We start from the raw sequence: 24,100 nt of genomic DNA on the forward strand, positions 1-24,100 counted from the left end.
TCCCCTCTGCCCTCTCCCCCAAGACCAGATGGTGTCTCTTTAGGCCCTCTAATGAATATTGATATGAGGGGTCTTGGTTAACAACAGGGGGGTACGCAGGCTGGGCCAAAGTCCTCCAAAAAATTGGCACTTAGTAAAGGTCTGCTTTGAGGGGACTGGGTGTGGAAAAGGATTTATCTTTTGAGGAAAGGGAGTGGTTTTCATATGCATATAAGTTCCCACATGTCCCATACTAGTTAATAATTATGAATTAGAGTGAATTCATGGAGAGGATTCAACAAACTTTGTGTGAAGTAAAAAAAAAAAGACTTGGAGAGGTGTGAGATGAGAGGTGCTGATGGAGGGAAAACAAATGTCAGGAGCGAGCTGGGAGTGTAAGGTGAAGAGTTGGGCAGGTTAAGCCACTGGCAGAGTTAATCCTCTGGCATGACTCCCGTATCTAAAGCTGCTCTCCTGAAGGCCTCAGCTCATTCCAGCCTGCACCCGGCCTGAGGCTGAGCCACCGCCAGCACCCCGGGCCGGGCAGGCTGACCCTCAACACTGGGGAAGAGATTTTTTTTTCCACTGGAGGGGTGGCTTAGTATCGCCACCCATTTTCCATTGCCTGGAGTTGTGTGTTGGTGCAGTGTGAGGTGGGATGGTGGGTGTATGGGTGAAGGTAATTGTGTTACTACCCTCCAGCTGGTCCGGGTGTATGAGCCAGCTGTAGCCCCCCGTTGAGCCACTTTATTGGGAATAGACACCCATTCAGAGGGCAAGTGGACCAACGTGCTGCCTCTCTAATCCTGGACCACGGCACCAGTTGCTCGCTTGGCACAGAATCAGCCTTTTTAGTTATTTTTTTTCCCCACAGCCGTGTTGTATTTCATACCCTCTGCAGTTTGTCAGGAAACATTAGCAGGCGCATAGGAACTCACACAGCCCCACTGGAGCTGCGACGACGAGCCGAGGCTGTGTCAGCTATTTATAACTCAAACAGGACCTCTGTGGCTATAAGGCAAAGGGGAAGACAGGAGGAGAAAGGCAGAGAAAGAGAAAGATGTGAAGGAGGAGAGATTGGCAGAGACAGAGGGAGGAAAGAGGGCACTGGAGAGAAGGATGGTGTTATTCAGCAGGGACAGAACGGTACACTGAAACGGTGGTTGTTTGGCTTTTCACTGTGAGGACACAACCTCTACTGTCACTACCCTAATGCAGCCCCTGTAGCCCTTTGATAATGAGACACAGCGTCAGACAGATGCGTGGTGCTGAAGGCTTTTCATTAGGGTAAGGACAAAGACGAATAGAGCTAACCATTAAATACATCAATGAGGATGATGTTGTTTTAGCTTTTTTTTTACAGCTGCAATTGGAATTGGCAGTAACAAATACAAGGAGGAAAGCCTCCATTGCTGCACAACTAGAGAGTGCAGTTGATTTAAAGTAAGACAATTCATTTGTGTTTCCTTTTATTGCCAAAAATGTTCAATTTTATAGTCTCTGAGGAGAGTCTAGTTAGACGAGAGTTTATATGTTCATTTTAAGGCAACACTTCCTATGACGCCCATGTCTGTAATGCATTGTAACATATTATGAACATACATATAACGTGTTATAATGCACTTGTAGCACTGTTTAATCTTAGTCATAAGCACTTATGAATATTCACGATGCTTTTGAGGCAATAATCTTTGCGTATTATGGCACCAGTGTTTATACTGTAAGTTCTATAGTGTCTAAACATTCGCAGTGTATTGTAATAGCAATCATACATTATGAAGCATTTTATTGTAATGTATAAGGTATTTATAACACATTAGAACCACTGAGCAGGTGGTGTGATGACTGACACACCTCTGGTCCCCGAGCTCCCAGTCTGAGCCACTAGCTGCAAGGCTAACTGAGCTAATGAGCTAATGCCAGCTACAGTTGGCAGTAGTTAGAGGTTAATCTGGTAAAATGCTGCCCTGTATTTGTCGTCAGTATGAATTTGACAGGTGGCAAACTGTAACTTATGGCATGTTTAAGTAAAGAAATAAAATCCCTGCGTTATTGGCAGATGTGATACATAACAAGCCGGTTATGAGTCGCTATAAGTTAGGTCAAGTGAAAAAAAGAGTCAAGGGCCAAAATGCTGCAAAAACACATCATAAATAATCAGGCATGTATCAGGCATTACAATATTTCTTGATGTTCATGTTGTCTGAGTGATTTAATTAACAAGGTAGTATTTTACTCCAAGGTAAGAAGTAAAATGTTTATGTTGACAGCACTGATGTCCTGCTAGGGCCGGTTAATATAGCAACATGTTACTATACCGTGATATGAGACTATATCTGCTTAGATTCTGGCTTTGTGAAATGTGGCAATTTTGTGTGTATGTGGTAATTTACTGAACGCAGTCATCATAAAATTAGTAGCAAGGTTTATGAAGTCCTTTTAGGAGATTTCAAAATATCACGATATTTATCGTGTGTCGCTCTGAGCTCACACTCTAAGGAGGGAAATTCACTGTATGCTTTAACTGGGAATTCACATGCGCGGTGTGTGTGCATACACACAGTCACACGTGTCGCTCTGCATTGAGTGAAGTGGGGGTGGATGCCTCCTGAAAGCCAAACTTTGACAGCCGTTTTGCCGGTGGGGGGGTTCTTCATTTGACAATAGTGAGGGAATAGCGATGGAGAGAGCCAGTGTGAGCTACAGAGCAAAATAGAGACAGAGAGAGAGAGCAGAGGGGGAAGGGAGGAGGGTATCAGACTCAGGGATAAGGCAGCTGGGACAGGCTGCCCGGCTGGAAGCAGATCTTATTGTGTCCTTCCCAAGTCACTCAGACACTCTGCGGGTGGAGGAGAGAGCTTCTTCACTCAACTGCTGTCACGCTTTCATCATTTTTTATACGCCGAGAGTTCTTCTGGATCTTCTTTGTAGGCTGATTTCTCTCCCCACTGACAGAACGGGGACTTGTTGGACTCCCGCTTTGCTTTACCTCGTTATTTAGATTTTGTAATGGCGCTGGTGTAGGCATGGTGGTCTACTTGAGGAAGAGCATCCACTCTCTGCTGTCTGTCTTCAAGAAGAAGGGTGAGTGCTGAGTCACACGGAGGAATTTGTCAGACTTTAGGCTGCTGACAGAAGTGAACGCTGGTTTATACGACAGTGTAATACTCTTTAACGTAGCTTTGATCGAGGCTTCTGCTGGTAATCTGACCTTTTTCCAACGCTTCATATACCCTGAAAGTTTGTGTCACACAATCAAGATGAATGATGAATTATTGGCTTTTTTTTTTTTTTTTTTTTTTGCTTTAGTGCAAAGATGGGATGATAATTGCAGATTTTTTTGCACTGGTCTCTGTCTCAAACACACAAATACAGACACACTGGCATGCAAGAATTAGTGTTGAAGGCAGTTTGGGGGTCCCCTGTAATGAGATAAAGAGCTTAATTGACTTTTATGGCGATCGTCTAAATCAACCAAAAAGCCCTAAGCCTCCAGCAGGGGTCTGGCGGAATCTAATCGAGGGGCTGCTCTCAAACATAATCACAACTGTTAGTTAAATCACGACACCCTGAATTTTTATGTGGCTGTTTCCTAATGAAATGCGTCTGCACTCCTTGGATTGCGTCAGACAGCCCCAAGTTCACAATGACTCGAGATTTCCCACAGTCACACACAGGGGAGGGCATTGTGTTTGGGCTGCCTCACCTGTGTGAATGTAGGAGGAGTGTGTGTTACCTTACACACACAAACATGTACAGTATATACATCGTCAGTCGCACAGCGTTACCTAACCAGGTGAGACTGAGAGCCACACTGTTGAAAGTGACAAAGGGGGGAAAGCGGACACCTCGTGTTGACCTTTGATAACCTAGTAACAGACGACATACAACTTAGATCACTTACATAATGTGCAAAGCTAAAGGGTGAAAAAGTCAGTGCACACACTAATAATAAACAGAACAAAACAAAATAATATTCTTAAACATCTTTAACTGTTCCATTTTTCTGGGCTGGTCCTCAAAGGTGCATTGAAGTACATTTATGTGGATTTGCTTTGCTGCTGCCACCAACAATCAATGAGTGGAATACCTCAAAACCAAAGGTAGGAACATGTGTAGTATTGTCCATTTGCATAAGCAACAATACAGGAACCAATCCTAAAAATCAAAGTGGTCTAGTGGTCAAAAACATGACAGAAGACCATTAAAGGGGCATTACGTAGCTTTGGTAAAGCAATTTTAATCAGAGGGGAAAGATCTTCATTGATCCATCACAAACTAAGTAAACAAACTCCTTCATATTCACGACTTTATAAACAAACTGAACTTAAAGGACAACATATTTTCATACTGTTTTACTTTGTTTATATGTGGCGGACCCTGCCACCTTTCTAGCTTCAAACAGTATTCTGGGGACCTTATTTTCCTCTGAGAACAGCTTTTTTATTCAGTTATGGAAACAAGAAAAAATATATCTGATTTTGTATTATTACCTTAATATTGTTAATACTCAAATTCTGAGTTTGAATTTCCTCTCCAAAACTACATAGTGCCCCTTTAATTTAGCCTCCCTTGCTTATTTGTAACTCTTATTATTATTATTATTATTACAATTATTATAGAATAAAAAAGTGCATAATAGGCACAAGGCACAAGAAGTCAAACCTCGTTTGTCACATCAGAAACTCATCTGTTAGCCAACAATACAACAGTATTGAAAGGCAAGAGGACTTCCAAAATCTCATGTAATTGTATGTGTGCACACACTCTAGGCAACTGAATATAAAGCCAGCCATCTCTTTATTTCTACCCATGAGGCAATTACATGGGGATGAAACCAAAATAAAAGCATCTTCAGTTTGCACTACAGTTTAGCAAATGCTGTGGTTAAGCGTGACTGAACAACAGCTGGCTGGCCACTGGCCATATGGACTGCTGTCCAGCTAGTACCAGTGCTAATTAGTGAGTTTGTTTTAAAATCTTAATTTTCTGTTCAGTCACTCCTTTTGGCTGTCTGTTGACATAGAGTTAAGCCATCCTGAAGGGAGAGCCTGGCCCAGTTCCCACGCAGGTGGACCCTCAGTAGGCGGTCCAGTGCCATCTCTACATGCAAGCAATCCAGATTATCTAGTCTTCCACGGACCCGCAAGGAGGGAAGAGACTTCAGGAGATTAGCAGGGCAATAGTTTAATGTTGAGAGTCTGGTCAGGCTGGACGTCTGCCCACCAAACTCCTCGGCTGAGGAGATTTGAAGAGTGTGCTGCGTCAAATGTGCACAGATAAACACACACGGTCATGCCAGGTGGAGGTGCAGCGGATTCACTGTAAAGCTGATAAATGTTTTGGCAAACAGACACCTGTTGTTTGTGTGTTGATGTTTGTATCCTAAGAGGATGGGGAGGTACCTGGGGATAGACGTCAGTGGGATATTCAGTTTAATTGGCTTGGAGAACATGGTAGATACAAGGTAAATAGAAAGGAAGGTGTACTAAGCTGCTGCTAAATGGCATTTTAAATCGGTGTTAGTCTGTTACTATTCCAGGCTATTTACAGTGGAATATTTCTCCTTGAAACTGTAGGACACAATAGCAAAAAGTTTATTATCAGAAAAGCTGATAAGTGTCTTCTTTGTCTTTCCACAGCTGGCCCAAAGGGCAATGAAGACCAGAAGAGGTTGACCGTCCACTACAGGACCTCTCAGCACTACCAGGAGAATGTTTTTATCGAGGGCAGCAGGCCACAGTATCTGGAGGACCTGCACACTGAGGCCCAGGAAGGGCTCAAGATACTACAGCAGGAAGGTCTCTATAAACATATACATTCATACTGCAGACACTTACTGGTATTTACTTGTGAGATATATAAAAGATACCACAACAACGCAGATTCCGGGGGTTACTGGCACTTTAAAATGTACCTTCTTTTTTTATACGTGATCAGTGATAAGGATACTGTGTACATGATTATGGATGGAGTCCCACTGTATTTAGATTCTGACTATTCTGACTTGTCTATTTGGTTCGAACAGAACACCAGAATGGAGTTAACTTTCCAGACGATGAGAGCGTTGCTGTAAGTATGGATAACGCCATACCTTTTCCTTTCACTTCCTCCACACAACGAATGCCACCTAACTAAACACTGTGTGTGTGAATGTGTGTGTATGTGTGTGTCTGTGTGTGTCTGTGCCCTGCAGTCCACAGACACTCTGCGTCCGGAGCAGGATATCAGCTCCAAGGACGGAGGTGGCTCTCCGGAGGCGAGATCAACCACCGGGAGTACTGATACCACAGTAACCTCTGCTGTGTCGAATAGGCCTGTGCTCACGCGCCAAGGTAAACGACAGCCCTGTTTGTGTGTGTGAGCATGTGTGTGTGTTTAGAGAAGACTTGAAAAGGAAGGATCCATATCTTGTTCATCTTAGGGAAATAGGAGCTAATAATAGTCTCTGAGAGCACTTAAAGTTTTCTTCCTGAGCTAACGGCCTTATGATGAATCATAGGCAGCATTTATTTAGCATGCACGTCTCATTCCAGGCTGCTTGGTGCCTCTGCAGTTATGGTTTAAATTCAAAGGGAAAGATACTTGACACAAGACGCAGGCTGCTGAGGCTTTTTTTTCATCTTAAGACAGCACGTCGCTGCCTCTGCATATCACAGCTGGAGGGCAAAGTATGCAGTTCTGTGTGTATGAGTGTGTATGCACAAAGAAAGTGTGATTGGTATTCTGATACATATTTCAAACATCCTTTTAAAAGCCAGTTTCAGTGCATTTTGGTGTACTGCTCCCGTTATTTCACCAATGTCGTCTCCTGCACACAGTTTCTCATTGCAAAAATACCCCTCCTCAAGTTAAATTACTGCAACAAGACGAAACAAGAGTTTTTTCTTCCGTCTCTCAGGTTCTACATTCAAACCTCTGAATCCTGTGAAAAGGTTAGATAAGAGCAGGAAGAGGAGCAGGAGGACCACCATCATGGGTATCCCCAACCAGGTCCAGAAAGAGCTTGGTATGGCCACACCATCATCCTTGCTAAATGCGTAAACATTCTGCATCCTTGCCAGCAAACTTGTTATTGACAGGAATGTGCCCTCTTCCTAGCTTTGCACAGAAACTCAACCTTCCAGCAGCTTGGTTCTACCCCTAATCACGATGGACAGATCAAAAACAGCCAATCAGGTGTTGTTATCATTCCAACAGTTGATGGAGGGACTACAGTAGCAAATAAGGAAGGAGCAAGAGTGCATCTCTCGGAGCTCGAGGTAAAGGGTTCACCGGAAATAATTCTTTCCTCCAGAAATGTTATTCATGGTTTTGTGTAATTTATCACTTAATAATGGTCCTCTCTCCACTACTAAACAGGCATCCAGAGATGAACAGCTGTTGAGGAAGCACCTCCAGGCAGTGTACCAAGACGAGCAGCCTTTAAACCAACAGGGCTCATATCTCTGCCCCCCAACCCTGAGACCTAGGTCTGTTGCCGTACCTGGCATGACCACTTCCTCTTCCTTCTCACCTTCAACGTTGTTTAACTTCCTCCAGGAACCCCAGGTAAGAATTCCACCATATTTTCATTTGAATCTTCTTGTCTCTTTACCAGCTGTGACATTTAGCTGCAAAATTCATATGTCTCCTTAGGGCCCAGTGATGTCCATATCTCCTCAGGCTACCTACTTGTCTACAATCATCCCTAATGCGGTCTTGCCAGCCTCAGTCGAAGTCATAGAGATTGACCGTAGCAGCAGCCGGACGCGTGGCAGCAGTGTAAATCATGGTGGTAGTGTTCGTACTGTAAGCAAAAGCAGCCTGGCATCTGGGGACTCATCTGTCAGCCCTTTGTTGTCCAGAAGATCAGATGGCGATGGTTCCCAGTCGGACAATTCCCACGACCCCACAGTGATGCCCACATCTACTTCGGGTTCAGACTGGAGCAAGTCTTCAAAGACCATTATTTCAAACTCCTCCCCTGTATCCTCCAAGGGTAGTACGCAAAGTCGTAAATCACAGAAGGTGCATCTAAATGGGCAGGTAAGCCAGACAGAGCAGCCAAGTGGTGACCAAGATGTTGTCAGTCTCCGTAGTTCAGTTAGCATGATAAGCAACACCAGCACCAAAAATGACATGGTTGTTACAGGTCAAGCATCTGAGTCTGGTGTTTCAGGGAGAGTGGCTGCCGGGGAGGATGCAAAGACCAAACAGAGTCGTAGTCTGTCGGTTATGAAGACCAAGCAACCCCCGGCACCTCCGCGGAGGACAAATTCTCTGCATAATAATAAGTTTAGGAGCAACACCAAAGTTCTGGTTGAAAGCAAAGAGCTCAATGACTCCGTGTCTGGAGATGTGTCAAATGCCTCAGAAAATATTGTAGCAAAGGAGGAGATAGAATCGATGAATGCAGGTACCAGTAAGAGCCCCATCACTGTACCATGCTCCACTGGGTCAAGCTCCCTAGATACTTCTTCCAATCCTCTGAGCCACACACAGGCCTCTTCCAATGAGGTAGTAGGAGCAACAGAATACAGCAGCTCCTCCCCACAGAAAACTCCCTCGGAAGGGGGTAAATTTGAACGGACTATGTCCCCTTCCAGTGGCTATTCCAGTCAGAGTGGCACGCCAACACTTTCCCCTAAAGGGATCTCTCCGACCTCCCCTGAAAAAGAGAAGAAGAAACCAGTCAAACCAGAGAGATCTGTGTCCCGAGCTTCATCCTCAGCAGCCTCTCCTTCGTCCTCTCTCACCTCTCTATCATCTGGCACATCTGAACCTGTGAATCAAGATGTTTCCCCATGTAACCCTAGCCTGCCTCAACAGGGACTTCCACCCACTGTTGCTGCAAAAGAACTCACTCCAGATAACAATTCTTCAACTATGAGTGTTGAAGTCAGAGAACGGATGAATATACCACCTCCTCCCAAAGTCAAAGCACCATGTCCTCCTCCTCCAGAGGCATGGGTTCACAACAGACGTTCCTTTGAGCTACTGTTTGGACCTTGCCCAAATATCAGCAAAGTAACCCAGAAACCAGCACAGATACAAGAGAGCACAGTTAAACAAGCAGGAACACAGACTGAGGCCAGCAAGGAGATGCAAGATTTTGTGGAAAAACAATCGGTCATGGATACATCTGTCTTAGAGTTGACAGAAAGCAAAGCAGAGTCTGAGAGATTGCAAGCAACAGGTCCCGAAGGTGTTCAAAAGGAGCTGGAGAATAGGGAGTGTTCTGGTACTGAACAACAGTGGATTGAAGCAGACATTCAGGGACAAAAGCAGAGTACTAGCCCTGGCGTGAAGGGCCCTGAGATTCAAGCGATGACTCAAAAGAAAGACCCCCCTCCTGTCATGAAGAAACCCACAACAGTACTGCACAGAGAGGAACTGGTGTCAACAGAGCACTCAGTGGAAGGACAGCAAAGGAAAATGAGTAGCAGTGCCTCAACAGAACTTCAGTTACCTGTTGAGAACCATAGACAGAATGGGGTTATAGATTTAGCTGATAAGAGCGAGAAGGACATGGACAAGTGTGAGGTCACATCCATGCAGATGCTATCTGTAAAGGTTCCCAAAATAGGTAAGGCCTCACCACCACCCACCCCTCCCCCAGCATACCACCCTACACCTCCTCTGTCCAGAAAGACACCTCCTTCATCAGTATCTACACCACCAGATGAATTAGAGAGGGTACAGGAGGAGATCCAAGTTGTAGAGTCCTGCTGGCCACCTCCTCCGCCTCCCATGGAAGGGGACTCTGTCTTTGATGGAGGAGATGAGGTTGACTTTCCTCCACCTCCTCCACCCTTCGTGACTGAAAGTATGTCAAATGTGATGGACAGAGGTAGCACAGAGAAGGATGTCTCAAAAAGTTCCACAGAGAATGTCGGAGAGACAATTGAGGATTCGAGTGAAGTGGTGACATCTGCACATGAACAAATTCCAGCTTTGCCCCCTGCTGTTCCTGAAACAGTAACTGACGCCGAACCAGAGGTTGTTCTGCAAGTTTCAAAAGCGAACACAGTCAATGAGATGTCTGGCAGACCAGTGCAAAATGTTTTATCAGTTCCTGAGAGTGTCCCACCTCCACCAGTGGAAGCCCTTTCTTTGCCACTTATTACAAGAGCAGAGATCCCAGTAACAGTGTCTGCCATAGTTCCTTCCAGTAGCTTCCTGAGGCGAGACTCTCTGAAGACTGAAGATCAGCCTCCCTCTGAGCCTCCAGTCAGTGCCCCACCTCCAATACCTGTCCCAGTGGCACCCCCTTTACCAGCAGAGACTTTAAACCATGGGGTTAATTTCCGAAGGCAGCCCAGTGTAGCAAATCGTGATGCCAGGAGCAAGGAGATACTTTCCCGCCACAAAAGTGCACCCATTCCCAAAGAAGACGCTAACATACCTCTAGTCACACCCTCCCTGCTTCAGATGGTTCGCCTCAGATCAGTCAACATGACTGAAGACCAGGTGAAAGCTCCATCGGAGGAGAAGTCAACAAATGAGGGAGCTCCAGTTCAGGAGAATTACCCAGTCTCAATCCCAGGGACTCACAGCACTCCTCAGAAGCCTATCCGCAAGTCTCTGTCACTAAAATCTCCTCCACATGCAGTAAAAACATCCTCTGTGACACTAAACACCCCTTCAATGCGCTTACAGGAAGCCATACGCATGAAAACTGCAGCCATGTCATCAAGAGATGGTCTTCCACCGCGACTAGGTGTGAGATCATCCACTTTCAGCTGTGTCAGTGAACAGGGGGCTCTGGCCATGAGATCACCTGAAGGATGTGACATGCACAAGTCCCCGGCCTCTACCGCCAGCTTCATCTTCTCCAGGAGCATGAAAAAGGTTGTCATAGAGACTGCAGCCTCCTCCTCCCCTGAAGCTCAGGCAAGTCTGAAGCAAAGCTTGGCAGCCGAGCTCATGCAGGTGTCTGACCAATCAAAGGCCATCGCTTTCTCTAATGGTGGGATGAAGTCTGACAAAGTTCCTCCACCAGTAGCAAAGAAACCAGCCCACGGGAGCATCAGTCCTTCACACAATCTTCCTGCTTGTGCAGCAAAAATGGACTTAAGTGTTGAAGGAAACGAAGCAATAGGAGGAGTACATATGACGGGAATATCACATCCTGAGACAACAAGTAAGAGCAGCAACATTTTTTGTGACCATCATTTTCAGTCATTATCTTTGTTAACTGCAATTGTGCAATTTGTAGGATATGGCCAGAATTTTAGTTCACAACATTATAAAAAACAAACTATTGTCAACATAATGTAAAGAAACAACATTATGGACATTATGTTAATCAAGAAGACATATTTTCATCAGAGAGATGTATGCAAGCAGAGAGTTTGCTATGTTTTACAAGCTCTTATAGCTTTTAGTTTCATAAATGAACAAAATAAATTGAGAAAATGTCAAGAAAGGAGATACTTTTGCATCTATTTACCTTACCAAAAACAGAAATACAATGATACAACTTTTGAAATCAAGTTTCTCCCTTTTTACCGAACTTAGATGAGTTTAATTGCCTTATTAACTCAATGTAAAACACATTCGAGATCACCAAAATACAACTCACCAGCCTAGTCTTGGTTTTTTTCTACGCACCTCTGGTTTGGACAAAATAAGTCTTCAACTAAGCAAACGAGATGTTAATACTTAAGCTCTAGACTCTCACTTACTCCTCAGTGTCATTCAGATGTGAGCTGCTGTAAATCACCTCCATACTGTATCCCCTGTCCTCAAACTGACCCCGTGAGGTCTCGGAGTCTGTGCTTAGTCCCAGTGTGGAATCTAGCCGTGGTCACTGGGAGGTGGCTGAGCTTGGTTGAGCTGAGCTCCAGTGCCCAGGGTGACTTCCCACTGATCTAAGGTTGCGGTCAAGGCGGACTCCTGTCAGCTAATAGGAACTCGGCTAACAGCTCCATTGCTAACTGAACTAATTAGCTAATGGTAGCTAGCAAAGAGTAGTAGTTGTCAGTAATTATGTTGCCCACTATAGTTTCGGAGCTACCCTTGAATTCTGGCAAGATTTTACAAATTACACCTTTAAGTCATGAAGGACTGCCTTCGTCAATGTATCTCGGTACTGCTGCTGAGTTTGTAAACCCATTAAGGCTGATTCAGTGCCTGAATGAATCGATAAGCTGACATGCCACTCTCTTGTCATGAAAAAGCAAAATGCAAATTCTAGCATTACCATGATCTTAACCAACTTGGCAGTTTCATGTTGCCTTAAAAAGCCTGTTTTTTGCTCCCCATGCCAATAAGAGAAAACTGCACACGCAAGCCCCCATCCCACACAAACACAATACAAATGTGGCAGGCCTGCCCACAGCTTTTTCAGTCAAAAGTGCGTCAGTCAGCCTTAACCTGAAGCTCATGATCATGTCTCAGTGACTAAATCAGATTAGGACAGAATACTCATTACGTGTTTGGCTGTAACTGTATTATGTTGATGTCTAACCTCCTCTCATGTCCCCCTTGCAGCCACGAGAGTGACAGCGGATACAATTGAAACACTGTTTTGAAAAGAGAGTTGCGGCTATTAACTGAGGACCATGCCAGATGAGCATGCAAAGACTCCAAGCAAGTAAAAGAACAACTCAAAGCAAGGACTGACATTACTGAGAGACGTTTAACTCAACTATCAGAGTGTTGTGTGGGCTCAGTCTTCTCTCCAAAAGCCTTAGCCTGTAATGGCCTTCCTACATATTTATGCAAAAAAAAAAAGTGTCACTCCCAGTTTCTTATGATAGCTTTATTCTGAAGTATTTTTCTAAGCTATAGTTTATCTCTTATTAAGGCCCCTCAGGATGAAATGGTGTACATTGGCTGAACTGTAAATATTTGGCTTGTGTGAGATCGCCTCCCAGAGGTAGAATTAGGTAGTGATAACTGCAGCTCAGAGAAAAGGGTTTGTCATGACTTAGCATTTATGTACAGAGGTTTACTGTCTGTTAAGTCTTATTTTCCCTGTTGTAATATTATACAGACCTTTCACGGGGATTCAAGCAGTTGTCAGAAAAGGCTGACAATTACATCCAATATAGGACAGATCAGTATTTTATCGCTTTCTTTACTTAAAATGTGGTAAAACAAAATTGTCAGGCCCAGTTTCACTGTGTTTAAATATATCAGGAATAGCATTTGAGAAAAAGGGATGCTGCATACTCATAAGAGTGAGAGGAAGATATTTTGTAAGTTAGGACAAAGGGCACTTTTGTAAAGCTACAGATGATAAACCAGTTAGATTTAACACGGAGACGGATCTGATCACAGCAACTGCTGTAACGTCAGTTCGATGCTTCGACATAATCTGCACAATCTTCCTCCTGGGTTTAATCAAGGTCAGCCCCACAAATTCAGATAAAGGTAACACAAGTATCCTATTTATTTATGTGTGGTTGTTTCCACTAGTAGCACTGTCAGTCACCTTTCCTACCGAAATCTGAAATATTTAAGAATCTACTTCATCTGAAAACCACTTTTAGGGCTATTGATGTGACGATTGGCCCTGGATGATTGATACACTGGAGTAGGCTTAGTGTGAGGTCAGTGTTTTTATTAAATGCTCTGCATCTAAAACTTTGGCCTGAAGCCTTTGTGGTAGAAAAATCCAGCTCTTCACTATTTGCACAGAATGCTTTTCCCTGGCAAAATCATTGGTGAGTAAATAATGCTGACCTTTTGTAATGGGTCAAAAATCGACATCTTGATGATTATAAAGAATTATGTACAGTTATTACTTCTATAAATAAAATTTAAGTGTATTAAATATGTGGTTTCTTCTTTCCTGTCTTCAAAGATCTGTACAGACGTAATATTGCTATCTAATACAAATATACTTCATTTGTGCAGACCACAATTCAACCAGCGTTTATTCCATATTAAGAGATGATGCAATATTTGATGACAGTTAAACTCCAGATAATTATTTCTATACAACACTTGCCCAGATGCAACCGTTCCATGTCTTACAGTTCATCACATACTGATTTTTATACACATTTGATGTCTGAAACCAATAAAACCATTTTTTAAATTAGTACTTGACAGATTGGTAATTGCCCTGATATTACAATAAAGAGAACAACACAATGTGGGAAACTACTGAAACATTAAGTCCCTTTGCAAACACCTGAGAATCCTTATCAGCTACTTCCAGGAACAACCAGCTCTGCACCTTTCCAACTTTCATTTTCTGAGTAGTAATGTCTCTCTTTGACAGAAACGGCGTCATATATGTATTATAAAGTATACTAATAACACCAAATAACCACAGGTAAAAGAAAAAAAAAATAAGACAGTAATGAATCATAGGCTGAATCATTAGTTACAGAATCGTTGTTGTACAAGGCTCTTTTTTTTCCCCAATAGTCAAAGCAAGGTCACAGAATTTGCAGCCAGGCCAAAGCACCTTTTGGCATAATTGTCCCATCATCATCACACCCAGATGAATTCTGACTGTTGGTTGCCAGGGCGTTTTTTGTGAGTGTAGTTGATGTAATGTGGCCGGCAGGAGCAGCGTCGGTGGTCAGTGCGATACGTGTCTAACTGATGTTGCCTCCTTTGAGTGTCTTACATGTGATCTGTCCTAGTTTGGTCATCAGGTGGTTGTCTTTCCACTGAGCTACACACTCATCTGAGATCTTCAGGTCCACCTGGAGACAGAAAATATATATATAATCTAAATGTACAAATGCCGATTGATTTTATTCCAATATGCCATTATGGAAATAATGTCATCAACTTTTTAGAGAAAAAAAGCATACTTATTTAAAGTCTGACTGACACATACCTGTAGTTTCTCCCACACCTTCTTCTTTGGGTTGAGTTTGTCATCTGGTTTGCCATTCTCATATCCCTCCACAAAGACCTGTTCTCCTGGCGAGGACCCCTCTGGAGGGTCCAGAGGCTCCACCCTCCTGGGCTCCCCTTCACTGGAAATCAACCAACCAAAAAAAAAGGCAATTAACTTTTTTGAAAGAGAAATGAGTCTGAGGGATGCGGCGTGCGTGCAAAACACGAATGACACTCACATCGAGGCACACAGCAGCATGGCTTGAGACTCAATCCCTCGCATCTTCTGGGGTTTCAGATTGCACAGCACCAACACCATCCTGTCCTGTAGGTCCTCCTGTGAAATATAGGCCACGAGCCCGCTGACCACCGTCCTCGGCTCCGCCTCTCCTACATCAATCTTCTCCAGGTACAGCGAGTCGGCATCTGGATGCTGTGAGGTGGACAACAAATAATCATGTGAACAAAGACAGATGACTGTGATACAGGTGGATCATCTCAACACACATCGTCAGAAGAGGCACTCCATTGATGATCTTGACGTCCTACCTTCTCCACACTGACGATCTTGCCCACCCTGATGTCCAGTCTGGAAGGAGCCAGCTCATCATTGTCTCCTCCTGCTCCACCTCCTCCTGCCTTGGCGCCTTTTCCTGCTGCCTCTGATCACACACACAAAAAAAGAAAAAACACACACACAAATGATGACCAGTCACATAAGGTTGTTGACATCCGATGTTATGCCAAACTAGTCACACCTCTGTATTTGTATTAAAGGAATTGAAATGATGTGAGAGAGGGACCACACACCAAGAATGAAGGGCACAATACTCACTCGTCTTTGAGGCGCTGGGGTAGGCAGAGTTTGTAAGTTTGCGGAGCTCAGGAGACTCAAACTTCTTTCTGATTGGCTCCAGTAGCTGGTTTAGTGCAACTTCCACTGAGGCCTTCAGGTCTCCTGGATGAATAGTCTAACAGGGTCAGAGATTAGTAATGTTTAGAGCACAGCATGAAGGGAAACTCAAGCGTTTAGCAAGAATGTATTTAAAGGAGGAATTTTATTTTTCATATAAACAAATTTCGACACTTTACCTCTTCAGCAAACTCCTTCTCCACCTCTTCAAAGTCAGTGTAGATTTTGTCTCCACCCCACTTTGGGTCTCTTTTGACGCAGAACTCTGAAACACAATGTTTCTAACTATCAACTCATTTTATACTCTTTATACAAGTGGGGAGGTCTGAAGCGAAGACACCAGAGTCAGATTCAAGGAGAAGTTTATCTACCTCCACGTAGAGGGAAGACAACGTATTTGACAAAGGAGAGGACTCCATTGTTCTGGATGTTGCCTGGCTCGCAGAATGCCTTCTTCAGCTTCTTCTTCACGTCTTCTTTGGTGTCCAGGAGATCAATCTTTGACTCCTGCAGCCAAAACAGAACATGATATAAATGACCATACTAGAGGAAAAGGCTCCATTTAAAATGTTTTTTTTCCTGTGACGCACTTCTTCTGAGGAGCTCATCTTGGCCCCTGTCAGTCCTGGTACCATCGGGTTCATCAGATGGGCGCGTTTGGCGTAGCCGAGAGAGGGCAGGTACTGGAGACAAACGAACGGCTTCAGTTACATTTTATAGTTAACTGGGATCTTATTTTGAAAACCGTTTCATGTGATCATCATGCTGTAACATCAATAACTAATTGCTATAAATGATCTTCATAATTTAGTTTGCATGTCTACACCTGAAGTGCATAAGAATGAGCCATGTGCTATCAACAAATTGACAACAATTTCTTAACCAATCATCAGCGTCTACTAAAGCTAAATGGATACATTATGTTTCATAATGAAAGAGAAGTAAATGGTAAATCATGTGAGGGAGAGAGACAGTAACAGGTTGAAAGAAATGTACAACAATGGAGGGAGATATTACCTTCTCTGCCAGAGTGAAAATCTTCCTCTGATCAACTCCTCCGAACTGGGCGTCCACCTTGAGGTACTCCTCATCCAGAGCCTGAGAACAAGCATCGAGATTCTAATCAATCTTATCAGCAAATCCAATATTTACTAGGGACAGACTAATTATCAGGGCAAATATATTCAGCATTTTTTCGATCATAGGTGGAATAAATCTTATACAATATTTTGGCTCTGATGCAGTATCCATTTGCATTCTCTGTACTCAGTGTCCTTTCGACAACACTATCTGATTAAACGCCACAAGTAATGGCATATCAACATTGAATACCATTGAAAAATCAATAAAGCTCAAGTAAAGTACCCCTTAATTCTACCGTAGTACAGTACTTGCATAAATTGTACTTATGTAAAATTCCATCACTGGTCATTCCAAATTCTAAAACCAAGATTTTTACTTTTTATATAAATGAAAATTGTTCTATTATCACATCTGGAAGTCCTAGTTGAAAATCTGTTTTTCTTTGGAGTAATCAAATGGCTGTAATTACAGTAATCAGTGTGGTTAGTCTTATCATTGCTGTTCTTATGAGACCCAGAGTAATATTATACCACTCCTATATTAGTATCACTGTGATGAGTCTGACAGTCTTTTTTAAGATGTTTTTTTTATTACCTGTAGTCCTGGGTAGAGCAGACCACTCAGCAGAGGGTGCTCCACCTGTTTGACGACCTCAGCTCCAGCCTTCTTAGCATCGTGCTCTGTCACCATGGAGGACAGACGGTACACATCCAGAGTGTACTCTCTGACACACAAGACAATAAAGACTTAAAACATTAGCTTAAGTATTGGCTGCAGCAACAAAAGTCTGTTTAAGAGAATGTAAAGTTAATACAGTCCGAGTATCATCGCGACAATGACCTGCTCAGTTGGTAGTCAGTTCCTTTGACAAACTTGAGTTTATCCAGAGGCACGCCGATGCTCTCCAACATGGCCTTGATGACCTGCTCATAGTACTTCACCCTCAGCTCCAGCAGCTCCCAGGGGGCCTTCATGTTGTCTAGGTAGGCGTGCAAGTCTGCAAACAGAATGGTGACCTGAGGAAAAGCAGAGGAAACAAAAACATGCATGTGAGCTACATATTAAAATCTAAATTCCTTCCTGAAGCTTAAGTGGGTGTACCCACCTCACACCCGGCCTTGAGGAAATCTGCGATCTTGGACATGGGGACGAAGTAGGCGACGTGGGGCTTGCCTGTGGTCGCTGTGCCCCAGTACACCTTCAGCTCTCTCTCCTGGAGAACCTGCTTCACCTTCTCCTCTCCAAGGACCTCCTGCAGTACACACAGTCAGGGATAAATGAGGTGAGCTGCTGGGGGACTTCAGTCACCGTGACTGTATGTTTTTATTTGTGTGTCCCACCTGGAGGTTCCTGGTGATAAGGTTCAACTTCTCATCTGGACTCAGCTGATCTGCCATGGTGCAGGGCCTTCTGACGAAGACGACACGATTGTTATGAAGACCGACAGCATCGTTTCATTTTTCTCTCTCTACAACATGTCTATCTGTTAGATCACTTTCGGTTTGATGTTGATCAAGAAGATAAAATGGGAACAAGTCTCTGAGCAGACTTGGCTGTTTCCCAAAAAACTGGGCGACGAGCAGCGTCACACAATCACAATCTTTGACATTTTTGGACAATATAAACTAAAATTTGACTCAAACTAAATTAAGCCGAAATTACTAGAAGACCACGAATGTTATTAAAACGTTTTTAGCTCGCCATGTTGTACCTGAGGAGGTTAGCCACTGACTGCAAGAAACAGAGAGCTACTTGTTAACACTATGTTTACACTTCATTACCCCTTTTCCTCCATATGTCAGAAACAGGCCATTCAGTCAACTTTCAGATAACATGCTTGCTACCTTACTGGCCAGCTCACCTCAAACGTCACGCTGATAATGAATGAAAACGCCAGCTAAGGCTGTTTAGCTAGCTAGCAACAAAACCATGTGCAGCTAACGTTAACGTTACCTCGCTCCGGTGATGTTTCGGGTTAAAGCTGCGACCAGTTTGGTACTGTACTATTGGTTTATCTGGCAGTAGTACCAGTCCACGATGAAGCCATATTTTAAGAGCTGTTGACTCACCTCAAAACCTGTCTTCTTGTAATGAGACGTGGGTGAGAAAAGCCGGCTGAGCGTACCTGTCAGTGTGTTGCATCAGCGAAAGCATCGACTCTGCTATCGACTCACAAGACACAGAGGGGAAAGCAATCGAGTGCAGAGTGCAGAGGCGCAAACAAAAACTGTTGTGATTTTAACGTGCACACAGCAGACAGTAGGCCTGTAGGGGAGACCAGGGACAGTTGTAACACTTTTTTGCAATTTTAGCAATACATCATAAACCATTTACACTGGAATAACCAATTTGTTATATTATAATCTTCAATCTATCAACTGCTGAAATAATGTATTTAAGTGGTTTTATGAAAATATACAGGTTGCAAAATGGATTCTAATACAGTCTCTCCACTGTTACAACCGTCCCAGTGTACAGGGACAGTTGTAACATGTCTAAAATACACAATGAATCAATCATATAGTCAAAATGGAAAATGTTATTTATCAGTCACGTTATCGTGACTATTAATTTCATGTTTTTTAGTAATGATTACCTTTTTTTTCATACGACATGACAAAAAAGTGGTGAAGCCATCAAATTATAATGCAAGAAAAGTATTTAATGGGTAGAACACCTAAAAAAAGTGCACATTTAACTTTAATTGCTTCATTTACCTTAACTTGACAGCTTCGGAGTCATTGGAATGGTTATATGACTTTTTTCTGGGGTGAATGGTGGCCGTCACGCTTCCCCCTAGCGCAGTGGTGTCAAACTGATCCAGTAAAGGGCCGCTGTGGCTGCAAGTTTTCATTCCAACCAAATTGAAACTGATCCTTTACTGGATCAGCTTCTGTGAGCGGAAAAACCTGCCATGCAACTTTGAGCTGGCTAGAAACAGCAAAGAAATTGCCAAAACCGCATAGCTTCTCTTTAATACCAATATCTGCAACTCTATCCCTAACCTTAGCAAGTTTTTTAAATATAAATGAAACTTGGTGGATGATACTGGGACGGTTGTTACAACGGGCGTTACAACCGTCCCAGTATCACCAACCATGTTTTCATCTCATGTGAGCTAGCTTGACTGCTAGTCTGACACTGTTAGCCATTTCTATTTTTAGCTTACAAAACAGTGATTCTACTAATACTTGTTTGAATTCATAGACATTTGATCTTATAACAGCATCCAAAAAAGTACATCAGAAAGAAAAGTAATTTTTTTTCACCTCAAAAACAACCTTTTGTAGATAACGCCGTCAGGAAGTTTCAAATGTGGCTCCCTTTTAAGCAAGAATGGAGGGAAACTAACTGAGCATGAGCACAGTGAGTGTCATCACTTTAGGTTGTTTCTGATTGGAGAAATTCAAGGTGTTACAACCGTCCCCTGTTACAACTGTCCCTGGTCTCCCCTACTTATCATCTTCTTACTGAATTATTCACCAAGATACACAGAAACAAATCATTAGGCTATCCCTGGGATGGGACATGCTGTGTTTGAAATTTAGTAATTTAGTTAATCACAATACATACAGCATGTAAAAATATGTATATATGCAGCACCTCTCTGCAAAACAAGTAGGTTTGCACAGGTATGAGATTTTCATGGTGTTACTGAAAATATTACTGTTATTATCAGTTACAATTGTCCATAACATTAATAATCTTAAACTTAAAAAAAACAATGAAATCCTTTGAAAACTATTTATCAAACAATAGTTTATTGCAAAGTTTCAACTGATGTTTATGAAACACAATGGTTTAATAAACTGTTTATAAACATGTCAATAGTGATTATACTGAAATAACTGTTAATCGACATTTAATTAACTATACATGTACCATTTCTTAGTGATGGTTTATTGTAACAGTCATATAACTGTTAACTAACAATAAACTGTCACTATAAATGTCCCATTTATTAATTATGGCTATTATGAAGCGCTACCAAATGACCCTAATTGAAATAAAAACTGATGTGCTTTTTGATTGAACAAACACTTCAGTATGATTTTGTCCTTGATATACTTAATATAAACTTTTAATATATTTTTTACATAATAACGTTAATAGAGAAGAATTCAATACCATACCAGATGAGCAAATGCACATATTTAACACCTTGAAAACACTATACTGCTGCAACAATCAAGGCTAATAGGTAGTAGTGATAAATGTAGTGCTCAATCAGTGGTGGAAGATGTATCCAGATCCTTTATTTAATTAAATGATACCGCACCATTAGAAACGCTCCACTACATGTATAAGTCCTGCGTTCAAAACATTACAGAAGTGTATGAAAGTAGCCTGTTATCCTCAAAATGTTTCAAATATGAAAGTCAAAGTACTCATTGTGCAGAAAATGGTGCTTGTCATCGTTTAACGGTTATGTTTGATTTTGGGGGGTTATTTATGTTGCTGCTGCATTAATGTGTATGTTGTATTTTACTGCTGTAGATGTTTATGGTTGAACTCAGACTTTATTATCCAAAGGGGAAATTCCTTTTTTCACAGCATCGTAACCGTCAGACAGTCAGTAAATACAACAGACAGTATACAAAAACAGTACATACAACAAAACGATCACTTTGACTACATTATATACATGCTTTATGTTCTATAAACGATTGATGTGTTCAGCTTTGTTGCATTTCACAGCTAATCCAATGGGTTTTCAGTTTGATATCACCAACACACACTTTATCCTCAAGTTTAACACAAACATTCACAACTGGACATACGTGGTTTTTCACTGGTGAGGAAGGGGACGTCAGACAAATGTGGTGGAGCAGAAGTATAAAATTGCATAAATGGATACACTGAAGTAAAGCACATACAGGCCTAACTTGAATTTGTACTTCAGTACAGTACTTGAGTAGATGTACTTAATAACATTCCACCACTGTATTCAAAGTAGCACCGCCTTAGTTCGTATCAAACGTTAGTTTTACAAATTCCTGTAAAGTTACAATTGCAACTAATGAACACACAGTGAATGTGGAGCTTTGGAGCCCTTGACAGTCTCGGGTCCTCTGACAGTTGTGTGCTCTTGTCTGGTTGTAGTCCAGCCTTGCCTCTCCGGCTTTTGCAGATTTCTTTTTCTCCTGGCGGCATTCAGTGGCCTAACAGCATGTTTTAATATCACAGTCCTGTACAAATCATATCTAGTTTTCCTCCTGCTTTTGCATTTCCAGCTCTGAGGGTGCAAATGATTCCCCTCCCCTGCATCACACGGCTGTCCCCATCATAAAAGCCTTGTCTATGAGCAGTTAGTGTGTTATTAATGATTATTACACTCTTATAGCTTTAGGTGTCTGTATAATCATTACTGAAAAGGTGAATGATGATGATTGTTTAATCACAGCAGGATGCATTCATTACACAAGGGCCGACTGCGCTGTTATTTTTGGGGACCCTGCTTTATTCTATCTACACCCCTGCTAATGGAGCAACAGTGCCAGTGTTCAAATGTCAGATTTTATTCTGTGCGAGAACTTTTTTTGGACACCTACATGGGACTGATTACAGGACAAAGACCGCGAGAAAAAGGGGAGAAATAGAACAGCTTGTGTTGTTTGCATGTGAGCTGCTGTTAATGTCCAGCCGGGCCGAGGCACTGCTCAGCGTCTGCCGGCAGATTGAGAGTCAGAGGTCGGCCTCCAGCCTCGGGAGCACCGGGAGGATGAGGTTCCCAAACGAGGAGTCCTGAGTGATGAAGAAGCCCGACGAGTGGCCGTGAGCGTGCTGCAGGGCGGCCTTCTGCTGGGCGGCGATGTGCTGCTGCTCCGCGCTGTCCCTCACCTCCTTCAGGCTGGGTCTGGACGACAGAGGGATGTTGGCCCCGGGGCTGTTCATGGCCTGGCCCTGCATCAGCCGCCGCTTCTCCTTGTCCAGCTCCGCCAGGATGGCCACCCGCGTCTTGTTCTGAAAGCCTGGTCCTGGAGGGTTAGCTGCCATATCAAGCTAGCGGAGTTAGCCGTGAACACAAAGGCTTTTACGAGTCCATGAGGAAAAAAACCGAGAGTGTTTATTGTGTTGTGTGCTTACTCAGCTAGAGTCGTTGTAGTTTCTGTCAGACATGGAGAAAAAGCAGAGGGAAACAGTTTTAAAAGCCGAGGAGCTTCAGCTTCACACTCAACGCTGGAGGCTAACAGAAGAACACTTCCGGTACGAATGTTTGTCCTTCAAAATAAAAGCGCATGACTTCTGACAAGCTTTACATTGCATTTACTCTTCCACTTCCTTTATTTGGTCAGGAAACGAAACTGGTCTATTATTAATAGAAATATTTGATAATAATTAATAAATGAGCCATAACACAACGATACATCATCTGCACTGTGATGACTATGTGATGATAAGTGGGTCCACAAAACAAGATTTATGATTCAATCAAAAACTAAGAATAAGTATATATATTGCTAAATAGACTGATTTATATGTGATTTAATGCACCAAAAATAAAAATGTAAATAAATGTAGGCATTAACAAAATGTATACAATGTGACCAAATAGATATGTCGGATTCAATTTACCTCTGTATTTATTTACCTCTGTATTGTTTTAACTATTCATTTACTTTCCCATTTAAGTTTCCATTTTAATTATTTATTCATTTATCAATTTACATTCATTCAGTTTGTGGAAATACATTTGGGGGAAATGCAAATTGAAACAAATACATAAATAAATACATAACTATACATAAATAGTTGAATTAATGAAAACATAGATAAATTAGAGGCAAATTAAAGCAGAAATATCACAAAGAAATTAGTCACGTTTTATACATTGATTAATGCTTACATTTATTTATTTTTAATTTTGTTTTTGGAGCATTTAAAGGCATATTAATACATCTTTTTGCAGGTTATATGTATGTTTTTTAATTTCTGATTTTATAAGTTTTAGTTCTCAAAAAGCTGCCCAATAACTCAGAAAATGGATATTGTAAAAAGATAATGTGTTATATGTTCTGAAATTAAACAGTCTCAAGTCAAGTGTATTTTCCAAAAAACCCTTGAATGAAATGACTGTAATAGACATAGCTCCTATGAAAGTCAAACAAAGTGTGTAGCCTGTAGTTTAATTTACTACACTTATAGTGTAGACTGCAGTGTGACTGCAGGCTTATACTTTTCATCATCCATGTCTAAATTTCATTCACTACATTGGGACCAAACCCTGACACTAGATGGCAGTGGTTTACCATGAATAATGCTCAAAGTGTGACTAGAACTGTGTGTCTAGTGAACTGAAGGACTGGGTGAGTCTTATAAACTTTGTAATAACCA

The 24,100-nt window shown here is 42.3% G+C and overlaps 2 protein-coding genes and 1 pseudogene across 10 annotated transcripts in view; 1 reads left to right on the top strand and 2 right to left on the bottom strand.

The window, feature by feature from the left end:
• nhsl3 (NHS like 3) overlaps window positions 1–13,744 on the top strand; it is a 41,093-nt gene extending 27,349 nt beyond the window's left edge. For 3 of the 4 annotated variants that reach the window (XM_030411960.1, XM_030411961.1, XM_030411962.1), the window contains 8 exons: window positions 5,622–5,780; window positions 6,008–6,051; window positions 6,176–6,314; window positions 6,881–6,988; window positions 7,081–7,241; window positions 7,342–7,530; window positions 7,618–11,104; window positions 12,457–13,744. In XM_030411960.1, coding sequence (XP_030267820.1) covers window positions 5,622–5,780; window positions 6,008–6,051; window positions 6,176–6,314; window positions 6,881–6,988; window positions 7,081–7,241; window positions 7,342–7,530; window positions 7,618–11,104; window positions 12,457–12,497 — 4,328 coding nt within the window. In that variant the 3' untranslated portion in view covers window positions 12,498–13,744. Of the gene's footprint in view, window positions 1–2,568; window positions 3,064–5,621; window positions 5,781–6,007; window positions 6,052–6,175; window positions 6,315–6,880; window positions 6,989–7,080; window positions 7,242–7,341; window positions 7,531–7,617; window positions 11,105–12,456 lie in introns of those variants that run through there. The other variant, XM_030411963.1, reaches the window with a different exon arrangement.
• Window positions 13,745–13,829: 85 nt separating this feature from the next.
• On the bottom strand, window positions 13,830–18,981 carry yars1 (tyrosyl-tRNA synthetase 1). 6 transcript variants are annotated; one of them, XM_030411967.1, is made up of 14 exons: window positions 18,835–18,981; window positions 18,106–18,172; window positions 17,871–18,017; window positions 17,606–17,781; window positions 17,360–17,489; window positions 16,700–16,780; window positions 16,273–16,365; window positions 16,054–16,189; window positions 15,862–15,947; window positions 15,605–15,740; window positions 15,319–15,431; window positions 15,009–15,202; window positions 14,768–14,909; window positions 13,830–14,630 (listed from the first exon to the last, which is right to left on the bottom strand). In XM_030411967.1, the coding sequence occupies exons 2-14, from the start codon at window positions 18,160–18,162 to the stop codon at window positions 14,520–14,522; spliced, it is 1,602 nt and encodes a 533-aa protein (XP_030267827.1). In that variant the 5' UTR covers window positions 18,163–18,172; window positions 18,835–18,981; the 3' UTR covers window positions 13,830–14,519. The 6 variants fall into 6 exon arrangements, with proteins under 6 accessions (XP_030267827.1, XP_030267826.1, XP_030267825.1 ...); XM_030411966.1 differs by having other exon boundaries at window positions 18,106–18,175; window positions 18,835–18,980; XM_030411965.1 differs by having other exon boundaries at window positions 18,891–18,912.
• Window positions 18,982–21,265: 2,284 nt separating this feature from the next.
• LOC115578806 (SOSS complex subunit C pseudogene) lies at window positions 21,266–23,011 on the bottom strand (annotated as a pseudogene).
• Between the last annotated feature and the right edge of the window lie 1,089 nt (window positions 23,012–24,100).

This window comes from Sparus aurata, chromosome 3, assembly GCF_900880675.1.
Source record: "Sparus aurata chromosome 3, fSpaAur1.1, whole genome shotgun sequence".
In the NCBI taxonomy this organism is placed as follows: Eukaryota; Metazoa; Chordata; class Actinopteri; order Spariformes; family Sparidae; genus Sparus; species Sparus aurata.